A 17,146-nucleotide genomic window follows, 5' to 3' on the forward strand; every position below is an offset into this window, starting at 1 on the left:
GCCAGTTCTGTATCCACCTTGCCAGCTCACCCCTGATCCCGTGTGACTTCACCTTTTGTACTAGTCTACCATGAGGGACCTTGTCAAAGGCCTTACTGAAGTCCATATAGACAACGTCTACTGCCCTACCTGCATCAATCATCTTAGTGACCTCCTCGAAAAACTCTATCAAGTTAGTGAGACACGACCTCCCCTTCACAAAACCGTGCTGCCTCTCACTAATACGTCCATTTGCTTCCAAATGGGAGTAGATCCTGTCTCGAAGAATTCTCTCCAGTAATTTCCCTACCACTGAAGTAAGGCTCACCAGCCTGTAGTTCCCGGGATTATCCTTGCTACCCTTCTTAAACAGAGGAACAACATTGGCTATTCTCCAGTCCTCCGGGATATCCCCTGAAGACAGCAAGGATCCAAAGATTTCTGTCAAGGCCTCAGCAATTTCCTCTCCAGCCTCCTTCAGTATCCTGGGGTAGATCCCATCAGGCCCTGGGGACTTATCTACCTTAATATTTTTTAAGACACCCAACACCTCGTCTTTTTGGATCACAATGTGACCCAGGCTATCTACACCCCCTTCTCCAGACTCAACATCTACCAATTCCTTCTCTTTGGTGAATACCGTAGAGGGAGCTTTACTCTGTATCTAACCCCGTGCTGTACCTGTGCTGGGAATGTTTGATGAGGACAGTGTAGAGGGAGCTTTACTCTGTATCTAACTCTGTGCTGTACCTGTCCTGGGTGTGTTTAATGGGGACAGTGTAGAGGGAGCTTTACTCTGTATCTAACCCTGTGCTGTACCTGTCCTGGGAGTGTTTGGGAGGGACAGTGTAGAGGGAGCTTTACTCTGTATCTAACCCCGTGCTGTACCTGTCCAGGGAGTGTTTGATGGGGACAGTGTAGAGGGAGCTTTACTCTGTATCTAACCCCGTGCTGTACCTGTCCTGGGAGTGTTTGATGGGGACAGTGTAGAGGGAGCTTTACTCTGTATCTAACCCCGTGCTGTACCTGTCCAGGGAGTGTTTGATGGGACAGTGTAGAGGGAGCTTTACTCTGTATCTAACCCCGTGCTGTAACTGTCCTGGGAGTGTTTGATGGGGCCAGTGTAGAGGGAGCTTTACTCTGTATCTATCCCCGTGCTGTACCTGTCCTGGGAGTGTTTGATGGGGACAGTGTAGAGGGAGCTTTACTCTGTATCTAACCCCGTGCTGTACCTGTCCAGGGAGTGTTTGATGGGGACAGTGTCGAGGGAGCTTTACTCTGTATCTAACCCCGTGCTGTATCTGTCCTGGGAGTGTTTGATGGGGTCAGTGTATAGGGAGCTTTTCTTTGTATCTAACCCCGTGCTGTACCTATCCTGGGAGTGTTTGGTGGGGACAGTGTCGAGGGAGCTTTACTCTGTATCTAACCCCGTGCTGTACCTGTCCTGGGAGTGTTTGATACAAACATCGAGAATGTGAAGTGGAAATTTTGAGTTGGAATGTAATTGGGAAATAATTTCGACATAGATAAATGTGCTGTATTATATTCTGCTGAGAAAGATGAGGAAGTCATGTATTTCTTTGAAATGAAGAATCTAAAAGGAATCAGTGGAATGTGGGAGTACAGACACATAAATTGTGTAGAAGACACTAAAACAGCAAAGCAAACACTCTGGGTTGCTTTTGACACTGGGATCGAATTGAAAAGTTGAGAAATTATGCTCAACTTGTATTGAATCTCGAGTAAGTTTGCAGTTCTGTCCGCCATATTCGAGAAAATATATAGCATTATTAAAGATCAGGGGCGTCATTCTCCGACCCCCCGTCGGGTCGGAGAATGGCCGTTGGCCGTCGTGAATCCCGCCCCCGCCCCCGCCGAAGTCTCCGGTACGGGAGATTGGGCGGGGGCGGGAATCAGGCCGCGCCGGTTGGCGGGACCCCCCGCTCAATTCTCCGGCCCGAATGGGCCGAAGTCCCGCCCAGAAATTGCCTGTCTCGCCGGCGTAAATCAAAGCTGGTATTTACCGGCGGGACCAGGCGGCGCGGGCGGGCTCCGGGGTCCTGGGGGGGGGCGCGGGGCGATCTGACCCCGGGGGGTGCCCCCACGGTGGCCTGGCCCGCGATCGGGGCCCACCGATCCGCGGGCGGGCCTGTGCCGTGGGGGAACTCTTTCCCTTCCGCCTCCGCCACGGACTCCACCATGGCGGAGGTGGACGAGACTCTCCCCACTGCGCATGCGCGGGAAACTGTCGGCGGCCGCTGCCGCTCCCGCGCATGCGCCGCATTTCCGTGCCAGCTGGTGGGGCAACAAACGCCATTTCCGCCAACTGGCGGGGCGGAAATCCCTCCGGCGCTGGCCTAGCCCCTCAATGTTGGGGCTCGGCCCCCAAAGATCCGGAGCATTCCGCCCCTTTGGTCCGGCGCGATGCCCGTCTGATTGGCGCCGTTTTGTGCGGCTGTCGGCGGACATCGCGCCGTTGGGGGAGAATTTTGCCCCAGATTTACAAAGGTTATACCCATCAGGAAAGGATGAAGGGGCTGGAATTCTTCCTTTTGGAAATACAAGGTCAGTGGGTGACACAACGTAGGTCGCGGTTTTGCTGAGTGGGTACAGTATGTTTCCGCTGGTGGGGGGGGGGATTAAGTGCTGGCCATCGATATGACAGGCACCACAAATTCAGAATTCCCAAGAAACCTTTCCACACAAAGAGTGGTGGGAATGTAGAACTCACAACCACAGGGAGTGGATGAGTTGAATAGTATAGCGGAGAGGAATATGAGAGAGAAGAGAATAGGGGATTACGGTGATTTGTAAGTTGGCGAATGACACCAAGGTAGATGGAGTGGCAGATAGTGTGGAGGATTGTCAGAGGATGCAGCAGGACAGGACAGGAGGTTGGAGACATGGGCAGAGAAATGGCAAATGGAGTTTAATCCAGACAAATGTGAGGTAATGCATTTTGTTAGGTCTAACATAGAGGGGAAATATACAGTAAATGGCAAAACTCTTCGGAATATAGAAAGTCAGAGATCTGGGTGTGCAGGTCCACAGATCTTTGAATGTGGCAACACAAGTGGACAAGGTAGTCAAGAAAGCATACAGAATGCTTGCCTTCATTGGACGGGACATTGAGTATAAAAACTGGCAAGTCATGCTGCAGTTGTACAGAACCTTGGTAAGGCCGCACTTGGAATATTGCGCACAATTCTGGTCGCCACACTACCAGAAGGATGTGGAGGCTTTGGAGAGGGTGCAGAGGAGGTTTACCAGGATGTTGCCTGGTCTGGAGGGCGTTAGCTATGTGGAGAGGCTGTATAGACTCGGACTGTTTTCATGAGAACGACGGAGGCTGAGAGGTGACCTGATAGAGGTCTACAAGATTGAGGGGCATGGATAGAGTGGATGGGCAGGCACTCTTTCCCAGGGTGGAGGGGTCAGTCACCAGGGGGCAGAGGTTTAAGGTCCGTGGGGCAAAGTTTAGAGGAGATGTGCGAGGCAGGTTTTTTACACAGAGGGTGGTGAGTGTCTGGAACGCGTTGCCAGGGGAGGTTGTGGAAGCAGATACATTAACGGTGTTCAAAAGGCAACTTGACGAATACATGGATAGGATGGGTATAGAGGGATACGGCACTAGGAAGTGCTGAGGGTTTTGGCCAAGGGTGGTATCATGACCGATACAGGATTGGAGGGCCGAAGGGCCTGTTCCTGTGCTGAATTGTTCTTTGTTCTTCACACAAAGAGTGGTGGGAATGTAGAGCTCACGATCACAGGGAGTGGTTGGGGTGAATAGTATAGCGGAGGAAAAGCGCGTTAAGCGTATGAGAGATAGGGGATTACGATGGTAGATTTAGATTTGACAGGTGGGTAGGAGCTTGAGGGTGGCACGGTGGCACAGTGGTTAACGCTGCTGCCTCACACTGCCAGGGACCTGGGTTCAATTCTGGCCTTGGACCACTGTCTGTGCGGAGTCTGTGTCTGCGTGGGTTTCCTCCGGGTGCTCCGGTTTCCCTCCCACAGTCCAAAGATGTGCAGGTTAGGTGGATTGATCGTGATAAATTGCCCCTTAGTTACAGGGATATGTTGGGGGAGTGGGGCCTCGGTAGGGTGGCCTTTCAGAGGGTCGCTGCCAACACGATGGGCCGAATGGCCTCCTCCTGCACTGTAGGAATTCTGGTTCTGCGGTTGAGTGGAGTGTAAACTCCAGCATGAATTGAACAGCCTGTTTCTCTACCCGCTGTGGTTATTGAGGTACCCTCAATAACGACGCTTAGAGTGTAAACGGTAAAGAAGGCTTTATTAGACTAAGAACTATGTTAGAGCTGAGACATGTGCTGATTGCTGCACAGCCCACAAGGCAGCCCTTTATGTTTGGCTCACAGATGGGCGGAGCCAGAGGCGGAGTCCCCAGGGTTCCAAGCCCGGTCTTAAAGGGGACATCACCTTACATGATGATAAGGCAGTAACCGTTCATCACAGTAATGCTCTCTGGGAAGCAGAAATGCTCCTGAGATCACAGTGTGCTGGAGTTTGGTCCAGCCCTGGATATGCCTGGCGTGCCGGTACACTTGGAGGCATTCCGTCACCTCCCTCGCTGGTTCCGGAAACGCCCCACAATGCTGACATTTTACATCCATTCTCTTATTTCTCCAGGACCTCTCCATGGAAACGGAGCTGAAGGCTGTCAACGGGAAGAGTGTGAAAGCCCTGGATGTGTTCTCCCACGCACTGAGATACTTCCGGAAGCATGCACTGAAGGTCAGTTTGGAGGCTTCAATCTTCTGACCTCTGGCCTCAACACCCCGGCCTAGTTGTCAATGCCAGCTCAGGGCGGGAATATTCTCCAACTATTGGATATCTGGGTTCTCAGGACACCATCAATCCAGCTCTGAGTGCTGAGGCAGGGAGGGGGGGGGGGGGGAGGGGGGGGGCGGGGGGAGGGGGTTGATATGGTCAGGGAGGTTGTGCCCGATCAGAGATTGACATAAGACCATAAGACATAGGAGCAGAATTAGGCCCCTCGGCCCATCGAGTCTGCTCCGCCATTCAATCATGGCTGATATTTTTCTCATCCCCATTTTCCTGCCTTCTCCCCATAACCCCTGATCCCCTTTATCTCTGTCTGAAAGGCACTCAGTGAATTGGCCTCCACAGCCTTCTGCGGCAAAGAGTTCCACAGATTCACCACCCTCTGGCTGAAGAAATTCCTCCTCATCTCAGTTTTAAAGGATCGTCCCTTCAGTTTGAGGCTGTGTCCTCTGCTTCTAGTTTTTCCGACAAGTGGAAACATCCTCTCCACGTCCACTCTATCCAGGCCTCGCAGCATCCTGTAAGTTTCAATAAGGTCCCCTCTCATCCTTATGACCTCCAAAGAGCACAGACCCCAGAGTCCTCAACCGTTCCTCATACGACAAGTTCTTCATTCCAGGGATCATTCTTGTGAACCTCCTCTGGACCCTTTCAAGGCCGGCACATCCTGCCTTAGATACGGGGCCCAAAACCGCTCACAATACTCCAAATGGGGTCTGACCAGAGCCTTATACAGCCTCAGGAGTACATCCCTGGTCTTGTATTCTAGCCCTCTTGACATTGAAGTAAAAACCTCACCACTATTCTTAGAATTCCCCCTATAGTCGATAGAGCGCTGTCATTATTCCCCCTATAGTCGATAGAGCGCTGTCATTATTCCCCCTATAGTCGATAGAGCGCTGTCAGTATTCCCCCTATAGTCGATAGAGCGCTGTCATTATTCCCCCTATAGTCGATAGAGCGCTGTCATTATTCCCCCTATAGTCGATAGAGCGCTGTGTGCTAAACAGCGGGGCTTTTTAGCACACAGCGGGGCTGTTTAGCACACTGCTAAATTGCAGACCAAGGCAGGCCAGCAGCGTGGGTTCAATTCCCGTACCAGCCTCCCCGAACAGGTGCCGGAATGTGGCGACTAGGGGCTTTTCACAGTAACTTCACTGAAGCCTACTCGTGACAATAAGCGATTTCATTTCATTTTCATTTCATTTCATTCTAAACGGTGATCCAGGGATTCCCTTGCTTTCCCTGACTCCTGGGCAGACTTAGCTGGATGCCAATCAGGTCTAACTATTATTTCAAGTTATCTCCCGGTATAATCCACGTCTTCCTAGGAGATTCTGTCTACTTACAACTCAGTAGCTTACACACGGGTCCGGCCTGCTGAGTAGAGTAAAGTAAACTTTCTAATAATAATCATAACCACTCTTTCAGGTTATCAATTTAAACTTAACTTTAATTTCAAGTTAAAAAGATAAAAACTACTTTTACAGAAAGGTAAAAAGATCTTTTCTTCTTTGGTCCAGTTGTAAGACTTTCAAGTCTATCTTGTCAATCTGTCTTCTTTAACTTTCGGTCTTCTGCTGATGGATTTGCTGGGTAGCCCGGTTTTCAGATGCGCTCCGTCCCATCACCAATCAGGAAGAATGAACTGGCTGCTGAATTTTCAGGGTTTATATAGCCCTTCTTTCGCTGCGTCATCATTTTATGGAAAGCAAATTACTTTCGCTGCTCCATGACCCCACCAGAAACTAGCCGGCAGGTCGCTTCTTTGTCTGATACCACCTTCACCTACAGATTTTCAGTCTTTGCACTATTGGGTTCTGCTTGACAGGTCAGAAATTTGGTTAGAACATAGAACAGTACAGCACAGAACAGGCCCTTTGGCCCTCGATGTTGTGCCGAGCATTGTCCGAAACCAAGATCAAGCTATCCCACTCCCTGTCATTCTGGTGTGCTCCATGTGCCTATCCAATAACCGCTTGAAAGTTCCTAAAGTGTCCGACTCCACTATCACAGCAGGCAGTCCATTCCATACTCTAACCACTCTCTGAGTAAAGAACCTACCTCGGACATCCCTCCTATATCTCCCACCCTGAACCTTATAGTTATGCCCCATTGTAGCAGCTACATCCACCCGAGGAAATAGTCTCTGAACGTCCACTCTATCTATCCCTCTCATCATCTTATAAACCTCTATTAAGACGCCTCTCATCCTCCTCCGCTCCAAAGAGAAAAGCCCTAGCTCCCTCAACCTTTCCTCATAAGACCTATCCTGCAAACCAGGCAGCATCCTGGTAAATCTCCTTTGCACCCTTTCCAGTGCTTCCACATCCTTCCTATAATGAGGTGACCAGAACTGCACACAATACTCCAAATGTGGTCTCACCAGGGTCATGTATAGTTGCAGCATAACCCCGCGGCTCTTAAACTCAATCCCCTTGTTAATAAACCCTAACACACCATAGGCCTTCTTCACGGCTCTATCCACTTGAGTGGCAACCTTCAGAGATCTGTGGACATGAACCCCAAGATCTCTCTGTTCCTCCACATTCCTCAGAACCCTGCCGTTGACCCTGTAATCCGCATTCAAATTTTTTCTACCAAAATGAATCACCTCGCACTTATCAGGGTTAAACTCCATCTGCCATTTTTCGGCCCAGCTCTGCATCCTATCAATGTCTCTTTGCAGCCTACAACAGCCCTCCACCTCATCCACTACTCCACCAATCTTGGTATGATCAGTAACTTTACTGACCCACCTTCAGCCGCCTCCTCCAAGTCATTGATAAAAATCACAAATAGCAGAGGACCCAGCACTGATCCCCGTGGTACACCGCTGGTAACTGGTCTCCAGTCTGAAAACTTTCCATCCACCACCACCCTCTGTCTTCTATGTGATAGCCAGTTACTTAACCAATTGACCAAATTTCCCTCTATCCCACACCTCCTTACTTTCTTCATGAGCCGACCATGGGGAACCTTATCAAACGCCTTACTAAAATCCATGTATACGACATCAACTGCTCTACCTTCATCTACACACACTTGATTATTTGCTAAAAAGTTTAACTTCTAAAAATGTGTGTAAACAAAAAATGTAAATTTAAGTATATATGTATATAATTGTAACTAAAACTCCCTTGCTGTCTTGTAACTGCCACTTTATGCGTGACCGAAACCTAATTCACTCGAGCTTCTTTACCTGGAAAGGGGTTGCCTTTGTCTTGCGGTATTCCAAACTGCTTGTCCTGCTCTTAACCCTCCGCGGGACTTTTCTCTTTCATTTAAAATCCCAGGCATTCTCAGTGTTACTTTCATGTTTCAAATGACATATTCTTCCAATTTTCATTACAACATGAATGCTAAAATTGCATTTGCATTCCTAACGAACCTGCAGATTAACCGTAAGAGAATCGTGAACAAGAATTCCCAAGTCCCTTTGTGCTTCTGCTTTCCTAAGCATTTCCCCATTTAGAAAATAGTCTGTGCCTAAATTCCTCCTTCCAAAGTGCATAACCTCACACTTTTCCACATTGTGTTTCATCTGCCACTTCACTGCTCACTCTCCTAGCTTGTCCAAGTCCTTCTGCAGCCCCCTTGCTTCCTCAATACTACCTGTCCCTCTGCAGATCTTTGTATCATCTGCAAACTTAGTAACAGTGCCTTCGGTTCCTTCTTCCAGACCATTAATGTATATTGTAAAAAGTTGTGGTCCCAGCACAGACCCCTGAGGCACACCACTAGTCACTGGCTGCCATCCTGAAAAAGACCCCTTTATCCCCACTCTCTGCCTTCTGCCAGTCAGCCAATCCTCTATCCATGCCAGGATCTTACCCTTAACACCATGGGCTCTTAACTTATTTAACAGTCTCCTGTGCGGCACCTTGTCAAAGGCCTTCTGGAACTCTAAATAAATCACGACCACTGGTTCTCCTTTGTCTAACTTCCTTGTTACCGCCTCAAAGAACTCTGACAGATTTGTCAGACACGACCTCCCTTTGACAAATCCGTGCTGACTCAGTCCTATTTTGCCATGCACTTCCAAGTACCTCGCAATCTCATCTGACTCTAAAATCTTACCAATGACCGAAGTCAGGCTAACCGGCCTATAATTTCCCGGCTTCTGCCTCCCTCCCTTCTTAAACAGTGGTGTTACATTAGCCACTTTCCAGTCCTCTGGGGCCCTTCCTGCCTCCAGTGATTCCCGAAAGATCATCACCAATGCCTCCACAATTTCCTCAGCTATCTCTTTTAGGACCCTGGGGTGTAGTCCATCCGGTCCAGGTGACTTATCCACCTTCAGACCTTTCAGTTTCCCCAGAACCTTCTCCTTAGTGATGGCCACTGCACTCAGCTCTGCCCCCTGGTTCTCCTGGAGCTCTGGCATCCCACTGGTGTCTTCCACCATGAAGTGGAGATGCACCATGAAGGTTTCCACCATGAAGACTGATGCAAAATAACTATTCAGTTTGTCTGCCATTTCTTTGTTTCCTATTATTACTTCTCCGGCCACATTTTCCAGTGGGCCAATGTCTATTTTTGCCTCTCTCTTACCTTTTACATTTTGAAAGAAACTCTTCCTATCTTCTTTTATATTTCTAGCTAGCTTACACTCATACTTCATCTTCTCCCCCCTTATTGCTTTTTTAATTACCCTCTGCTCGCTTTTAAAGGCTTCCCAATCCTCTGGTTTCTCCTCACCCTAACCCTAACCCTAACTCTGACTTTGTATGTTTTTTCTTTAGCCTTTATTCTGTCCTTGACATCCCTCGCCAGCCATGGATGCCTTGTCCTCCCCTCAGCATGTTTCCTCCTCCGAGGGATGAATTTCTGTTGTGCCTCCCTAATAACCCCCCAAAACTCCTGCCATTGCCGTTCCACTGTCTTCCCTGCTGGGCTCCTTCTCCAATCAACTCTGGCCAGCTCCTCCCTCATGTCTTTGTAGTTACCCTTATTTAATTGTAATAGCGTTACATCTGACTCCAGCTTCTCCCTCTCAAACTGCAGGGTAAATTCTATCATATTGTGGTCACTGTTCCCTAAGGGTTGCTTCACCTTAAGTTCCCTGATCAAGTCTGCCTCATCCACGGAGTAGTGAGGCCGTGGAATGCCCTACCTGCTACAGTAGTGAACTCGCCAACATTGAGGGCATTTAAAAGTTTATTGGATAAACATATGGATGATAATGGCATAGTGTAGGTTAGATGGCTTTTGTTTCGGTGCAACATCGTGGGCCGAAGGGTCTGTACTGCGCTGTATTGTTCTATGTTCTATTACACATCACCAAATCCAGAATTGCCTGTTCCTTAGTCGTCTCTGTCACAAGCTGCTCCAAAAAAAGCATCTCTGAGACATTCCACAAATTCCCTTTCTTGGGATTCACGACCCACCTGATTTTCCCAGTTCACATATGTGGAAGTGTGGGTTTGATCCAGACCAATTCAAGTTAGTTCTTTCTGCTGTGTGAAGCTACTTTTCTCTTCCTATTCTGGAGCAGTTTTATGTTTGTACGTTGGCAGGAGCTGAATGATCAATTCTCGATCGCACTGGACACGAACGATGTGCGTTGGGTAATCACCGTACCAGCAATATGGAAACAACCAGCAAAACAATTCATGAGGGAGGCTGCATATCAGGTGAGGAATGACAGCAAGTCAGTAGTCATTGATTAATTCACGGAGAGAGATCAGAGAGGCTGCATACAGAGAGGGAGCATTATCAGACAGTGATAACAGAGAAGGTTATCAGAGAGAGAGTGATAATAGAGAGGGATCGAGAGAAAGTAAGAGAGAGAGAGTGAGTTATCAAAGTGCGATATTAGCAAGAGGTCACTGAGAGAGAGATAACAGAGGGAGAAAGAGCGTTATCAAAGAGTGCTGGTCGCACAGTGGTTAGCACTGTTGCTTCACAGCTCCAGGGTCCCAGGTTCGATTCCCAGCTTGGGTCACTGTCTGTGTGGAGTCTGCACGGTCGCCCCGTGTCTTACGTGGGTTTCCTCCGGGTGCTCCGGTTTCCTCCCACAAGTCCTGAAAGACGTGCTGTTGGTAATTTGGACATTCTGAATTTCCCCTCTGTGTACCCGAACAGGCGCTGGAATGTGGTGACTAGGGGCTTTTCACAGTAACTTCATTGCAGTGTTAATGTGAGCCTACTTGTATAATAAGATTATTATTATTATATTAGAGAGAGAGTTATCATAGAGTGATATTGGAGAGGGATCATTGAGAGAGGGAATGACTAAAGAGTGATATTAGAGGGAGACCTTTGAGAAAGTGATCCGAGAGAGAGAGAGTTACAAAGAGTGATATTAGAGAAAGGCCATTGAGAGAGGTCAGAGACGCCGAGATCCCAGGTTCGATCCCGGCTCTGGGTCACTGTCCGTGTGTAGTTTGCGCATTCTCCCCGTGTTTGCGTGGGCTTCGCCCCCACAACCCAAAGATGTGCAGGTTCGGTGGATTGGCCATGATAAATTGCCCTTAGTGTCCAAAATTGCCCTTAGTGTTGGGTGGGGTTACTGGGTGATGGGGATAGGGTGGAGGTGTTGACCTTGGGTAGGGTGCTCTTTCCAAGAGCCGGTGCAGACTCGATGGGCCGAATGGCCTCCTTCTGCACTGTAAATTCTATGAGTCTATGATGAGAGAGTGAAATCAGAGAGCTAGAGAGAGACAGACAGATGGGCCATGGGTAATGCTGGCTATGCCATGGGATGCCAGCATTTATTACCCAACTCGAATCTGTTCCTATGTTACAGTGATATACTTTAGCATTGAGGTGGTGCTGTAGTGTCTATTTGGTTAGAGGTTAGATTTGAGTATATGGAGCTGGGAATTTATCATGGAAACCCAGTTATTTACTGGTTAATGTATCTGTCCTACTCAGTAACTGAAATGGCAATGTGGCCAGATTCATGATCTTTTTTCTCTTTCTCTCTGTGTCTTTGTTTCTCTGTGTTCCTCTCTCTCTGTCTCCCTCCTTCTTTCTCCCACTTTCTCTCTCTTTCTACCATCTCTCCCTTTCCATCTCTGTCTCTCTGCCTCTCTCTCCCTCCTATCTGTCTCTCTCTCTTCTGTCTCTCGCTCTCTTCCACTGTCCCTGTCTCTCTCTCGCTCTGGCTCTTCCTATGTCCTTGTTTTTCTCTCTCTGCCTCTCTGCTCTGTCTATCACTCTCTCTCCCTGTCCCTCTCTTGCTGCCACTCTCTATCTCTCTGTGCCCTCTCTGTCTTTCTCTGCCCTGTCTCCCTCTCTGTCTATATTTATCTGTTTCTCTCTCTCTCTCTCTGTGCCTTGCTCTCACTTTCTCCCTCTCCTACTATCTCTGCCTGTTCCTCTGTTCCTTTCTCTCTCTCCCTGTCTCTCCTTCCCTCCCTCTCCCACTGTCTCTGTCCCTCTCTCACTCTCCCCCTATCTTCCTCTCTCTCCCTCACGCTCTATCTATCTGTGCCCAGGCTGAGTTGGCCTCACGTGAATACCCAGAGCAGCTGCTTATTGCTCTGGAACCGGAGGCCGCATCAATTTACTGCAGGAAGCTAAGACTCCATCAGCTGATGGAGCTCAGCAGCACCGAGGTGACCAATGGGTATGGGCCAGAAAATCCTGTCATTTCCAGCTTCCGGCAAGGTAAGAAACTGTTTTGCGTACCGTTACGATCCCAGGCCAGACCTCAACTTTTGTTAGGATCCCAGACGAGCTCCCAACATTTGTCAGGATCCCAGACAGGAACCCCAAAGAAATCGCCAATTTGTAAAACTGTGAAGAAAGGATACTACTTCCACACCCCCCCCCCCCCCCACAACTAAACAAATTCGAGCCGCCTGCAAAACTACAGACAGACCTGGCTCCTCCTATTAATTGCATAATGTATCCCACTAGGTTCCATGACCAGCTTAGCTAGGACTAAATAAAATATTGGTAAATAGTCCACACCACGACAGGCGCTTCAGTTACTCCTAGGATGTGAGGCCATTCATCTCTTTTTGCCTCTTACTCAGGAAGACAGGAAAAGGCAGAGAGAAAGACAGAGAGAGATAAAGTGGGAGAGAGAGTAAACAGAGAGAGAGAGTGCAAGGTGCAGTGAGAGTGACTGCACTTCACACCAAGGCAGCTTTTGACCGAGTTTGGCATCGAGGAGCCCTCGCTAAACTGGAGTCAATGGGAATCAGGGGGGAAACTCTCCGCTGGTTGGAGTCATACCCGGCACAAAGGAAGATGGTTGTGGTGGTTGGAGGTCAAACATCTCAGCTCCAGGACATCACTGCAGGAGTTCCTCAGGGGAGTGTCCTCGGCCCAACCTTCTTCAGCTGCTTCATCAATGACCTCCCTTCCAGCATAAGGTCAGAAGTGGGGATGTTTGCGGATGACGCACAATGCTCAGCACCATTCGCGACTCCTCAGATAATGCAGCAGTCCCTGTCCAAATGCAGCAAGACCTGGACAATATCCAGGCTCGGGCTGACAAGTGGCAAGTTACATTCACACCACACAAGTGCCAGGCAATGACCATCTCCTACAAGAGAGGATCTAACCACCGCCCCTTGACATTCAATGGCATTACCATCGCTGAATCCCCACAATCACCATCCTGGGGGTTACTATTGATCAGAAACTGAGCTGGACTAGCCACATTAATACTGTGGCTACCAGAACAGGTCAAAGGCAAGGAATCCGACGGTGAGTAACTCACCTCCTGACCCCCCAAAGCCTGTCCACCATCTACAAGGCACAAGTCAGGAGTGTAATGGAACACTTGCAGCTCCAACAACACTCAAGGAGCCTGACACCATCCAATACAACACCCAGCTGCTCAATTACATCATGACTGACCGACAAAACACAACTGACTTTGTTCTGTACTGCGCGATATATGAGCGCACAGATATTTTACAGTCAAAGAGCAGCGGAATCAAAGCCATCGTTAAGTGAAGGATCTAAAATGTGGATTCAAGAAAAGAAGTGAAAGTTAAGGCAGATCCAACAATGCGGAGCTCCCTCAGAACTGACCCTCTGACAGTGCAGCACTCCCTCAGAACTGACCCTCTGACAGTGCGGCACTCCCTCAGAACTGACCCTCTGACAGTGCGGACCTCCCTCAGTACTGACCCGCTGACAGTGCAGCACTCCCTCAGTACTGACCCTTTGACAGGGCAGCACTCCCTCAGTACTGACCCTCTGACAGTGCAGCTCTCCCTCAGTACTGACCCTCTGACAGTGCAGCACTCCCTCAGAACTGACCCTCTGACAGTGCGGCACTCCCTCAGTACTAACCCTCTGACAGCGCAGCACTCCCTCAGAACTGACCCCCTGACAGTGCAGCACTCCCTCAGAACTGACCCCCTGACAGTGCAGCACTGCCTCAGTACAGACCCACTGACAGCGCAGCACTCCCTCAGTACTGACACTCTGACAGTGCTGCACTCCCTCAGTACAGACACTCTGACAGCGCAGCACTCCCTCAGTACTGACCCTCTGACAGCGCAGCACTCCCTCAGAACTGACCCTCTGACAGCGCAGCACTCCCTCAGAACTGACCCCCTGACAGTGCAGCACTCCCTCAGTACTGACCCTCTGACAGTGCGGCACTCCCTCAGTACTGACCCTCTGACAGCGCAGCACTCCCTCAGAACTGACCCTCTGACAGCGCGGCACTCCCTCAGTACTGACCCTCTGACAGCGCAGCACTCCCTCAGTACTGACCCTCTGACAGCGCAGCACTCCGTCAGTACTGACCCTCTGACAGTGCAGCACTCCCTCAGTACTGACCCTCTGACAGTGCAGCATTCCCTCAGTACTGGCCCTCTGACAGTGCGGCACTCGCTCAGTACTGACCCTCTGACAGTGCCGCACTCCCTGAGTACTGACCCTCTGACAGTGCGGCACTCCCTCAGTACTGACCCGCTGCCAGTGCAGCACTCCCTCAGTACTGACCCTTTGACAGGGCAGCACTCCCTCAGTACTGACCCTCTGACAGCGCAGCACGCCCTCAGTACTGACCCTCTGACAGTGCGGCACTCTCTCAGTACTGACCCTCTGACAGTGCAGTACTCCCTCAGTACTGACCCTCCGACAGTGCAGCACTCCCTCAGTACTGACTCTCTGACAGTGTGGCACTCCCTCAGAACTGACCCTCTGACAGTGCAGCACTCCCTCAGTACTGACCCTCTGACAGTGCGGCACTCCCTCAGAACTGACCCTCTGACAGCGCGGCACTCCCTCAGTACTGACCCTCTGACAGCGCAGCACTCCCTCAGTACTGACCCTCTGACAGCGCAGCACTCCCTCAGTACTGACCCTCTGACAGTGCAGCACTCCTTCAGTACTGACCCTCTGACAGTGCGGCACTCCCTCAGTACTGACCCTCTGACAGTGCAGCACTCACTCAGTACTGACCCTCTGACAGTGCGGCACTCCCTCAGTACTGACCCTCTGACAGTGCAGCACTCCCTCAGTACTGACGCTCTGAAAGTGCAGCACTCCCTCAGTACTGACCCTCTGACAGTGCGGCACTCCCTCAGTACTGACCCTCTGACAGTGCAGCACTCCCTCAGTACTGACGCTCTGAAAGTGCAGCACTCCCTCAGAACTGACCCTCTGACAGTGCGGCACTCCCTCAGTACTGACGCCCTGACAGTGCAGCACTCCCTCAGTACTGACATTCTGACAGTGCAGCACACCCTCAGTACTGACCCTCCGACAGTGCAGCACTCCCTCAGTACTGACTCTCTGACAGTGTGGCACTCCCTCAGAACTGACCCTCTGACAGTGCAGCACTCCCTCAGTACTGACCCTCTGACAGTGCGGCACTCCCTCAGAACTGACCCTCTGACAGCGCGGCACTCCCTCAGTACTGACCCTCTGACAGCGCAGCACTCCCTCAGTACTGACCCTCTGACAGCGCAGCACTCACTCAGTACTGACCCTCTGACAGTGCGGCACTCCCTCAGCACTGACCCTCTGACAGTGCGGCACTCCCTCAGTACTGACCCTCTGACAGTGCAGCACTCCCTCAGTACTGACCCTCTGACAGTGCAGCACTCACTCAGTACTGACCCTCTGACAGTGCAGCACTCCCTCAGTACTGACCCTCCGACAGTGCAGCACTCCCTCAGTACTGACCCTCTGACAGTGCGGCACTCCCTCAGTACTGACCCTCTGACAGTGCGGCACTCCCTCAGTACTGACGCTCTGAAAGTGCAGCACTCCCTCAGTACTGACGCTCTGACAGTGCAGCACTCCCTCAGTACTGACCCTCTGACAGTGCAGCACTCCCTCAGTACTGACCCTCTGACAGTGCAGCACTCCCTCAGTACTGACATTCTGACAGTGCAGCACACCCTCAGTACTGACCCTCCGACAGTGCAGCACTCCCTCAGTACTGACTCTCTGACAGTGTGGCACTCCCTCAGAACTGACCCTCTGACAGTGCGGCACTCCCTCAGAACTGACCCTCTGACAGCGCGGCACTCCCTCAGTACTGACCCTCTGACAGCGCAGCACTCCCTCTGTACTGACCCTCTGACAGTGCAGCACTCCCTCAGTACTGACCCTCTGACAGTGCAGCACTCACTCAGTACTGACCCTCTGACAGTGCAGCACTCCCTCAGTACTGACCCTCTGACAGTGCAGCACTCCCTCAGTACTGACCCTCTGACAGTGCAGCACTCACTCAGTACTGACCCCCTGACAGTGCAGCACTCCCTCAGTACATACCTTCTGACAGTGCAGCACTCCCTCAGTACTGACCCTCTGACAGTGCAGCACTCCCTCAGTACTGACCCTCTGACAGTGCAGCACTCCCTCAGTACTGACTCTCTGACAGTGCGGCACTCACTCAGTACTGACCCTCTGACAGTGCAGCACTCCCTCAGTACTGACCCTCTGACAGTGCAGCACTCCCTCAGGACTACAGAGTTATCTCAGCGCTTCTTTATTTTGTGGTGTTCCCTGGAATCCGGTATTTCATTGACCCCACCAATTAAAGTGCTGCCTGTTTTGGACAATGTCCACCAATTGTCGATAAGATAACGTTAATCAGTGCTGTAGCAATAACAGCTGATGGGCCTGCAAAGTCCACCGTCTGTTTAAAAATTAACTGAACAAAAATTCGGATTGGTGCCAGTAATAGTCAGCCAGAGGTTAACGGCTGCCCTGAGAGACCTGGACCAAAATTAGAAGTGTCAACTGATTGGCTTTTTCCCTCAGGATATGTTGTCAGGGAAACTAAAACAACGGACTTCCTGATTCGAGGAGGTGGGCTGTTGAAATATTTCTCCCACGCAGCCTGTTCCCCCAGCACATCACGTCAACACACATCGTCGCCCAAAACAACCACAGAACTGGAGAAGACGCCACACTATTTCCTCTGGAA

General features: G+C 50.4%; 1 protein-coding gene across 3 annotated transcripts in view; it reads left to right on the top strand.

The window, feature by feature from the left end:
* The window catches only part of LOC140409341 (heat shock 70 kDa protein 12B-like), a 244,519-nt gene that overhangs the window by 154,026 nt on the left and 73,347 nt on the right, over positions 1-17,146 (top strand). For all 3 annotated transcript variants that reach the window (XM_072497755.1, XM_072497757.1, XM_072497756.1), the window contains 3 exons: positions 4,630-4,734; positions 10,305-10,421; positions 12,231-12,402. In XM_072497755.1, coding sequence (XP_072353856.1) covers positions 4,630-4,734; positions 10,305-10,421; positions 12,231-12,402 — 394 coding nt within the window. The remainder of the gene's footprint in view (positions 1-4,629; positions 4,735-10,304; positions 10,422-12,230; positions 12,403-17,146) is intronic.

Source organism: Scyliorhinus torazame, chromosome 3 (genome assembly GCF_047496885.1).
Source record: "Scyliorhinus torazame isolate Kashiwa2021f chromosome 3, sScyTor2.1, whole genome shotgun sequence".
NCBI classification, from domain to species: domain Eukaryota; kingdom Metazoa; phylum Chordata; class Chondrichthyes; order Carcharhiniformes; family Scyliorhinidae; genus Scyliorhinus; species Scyliorhinus torazame.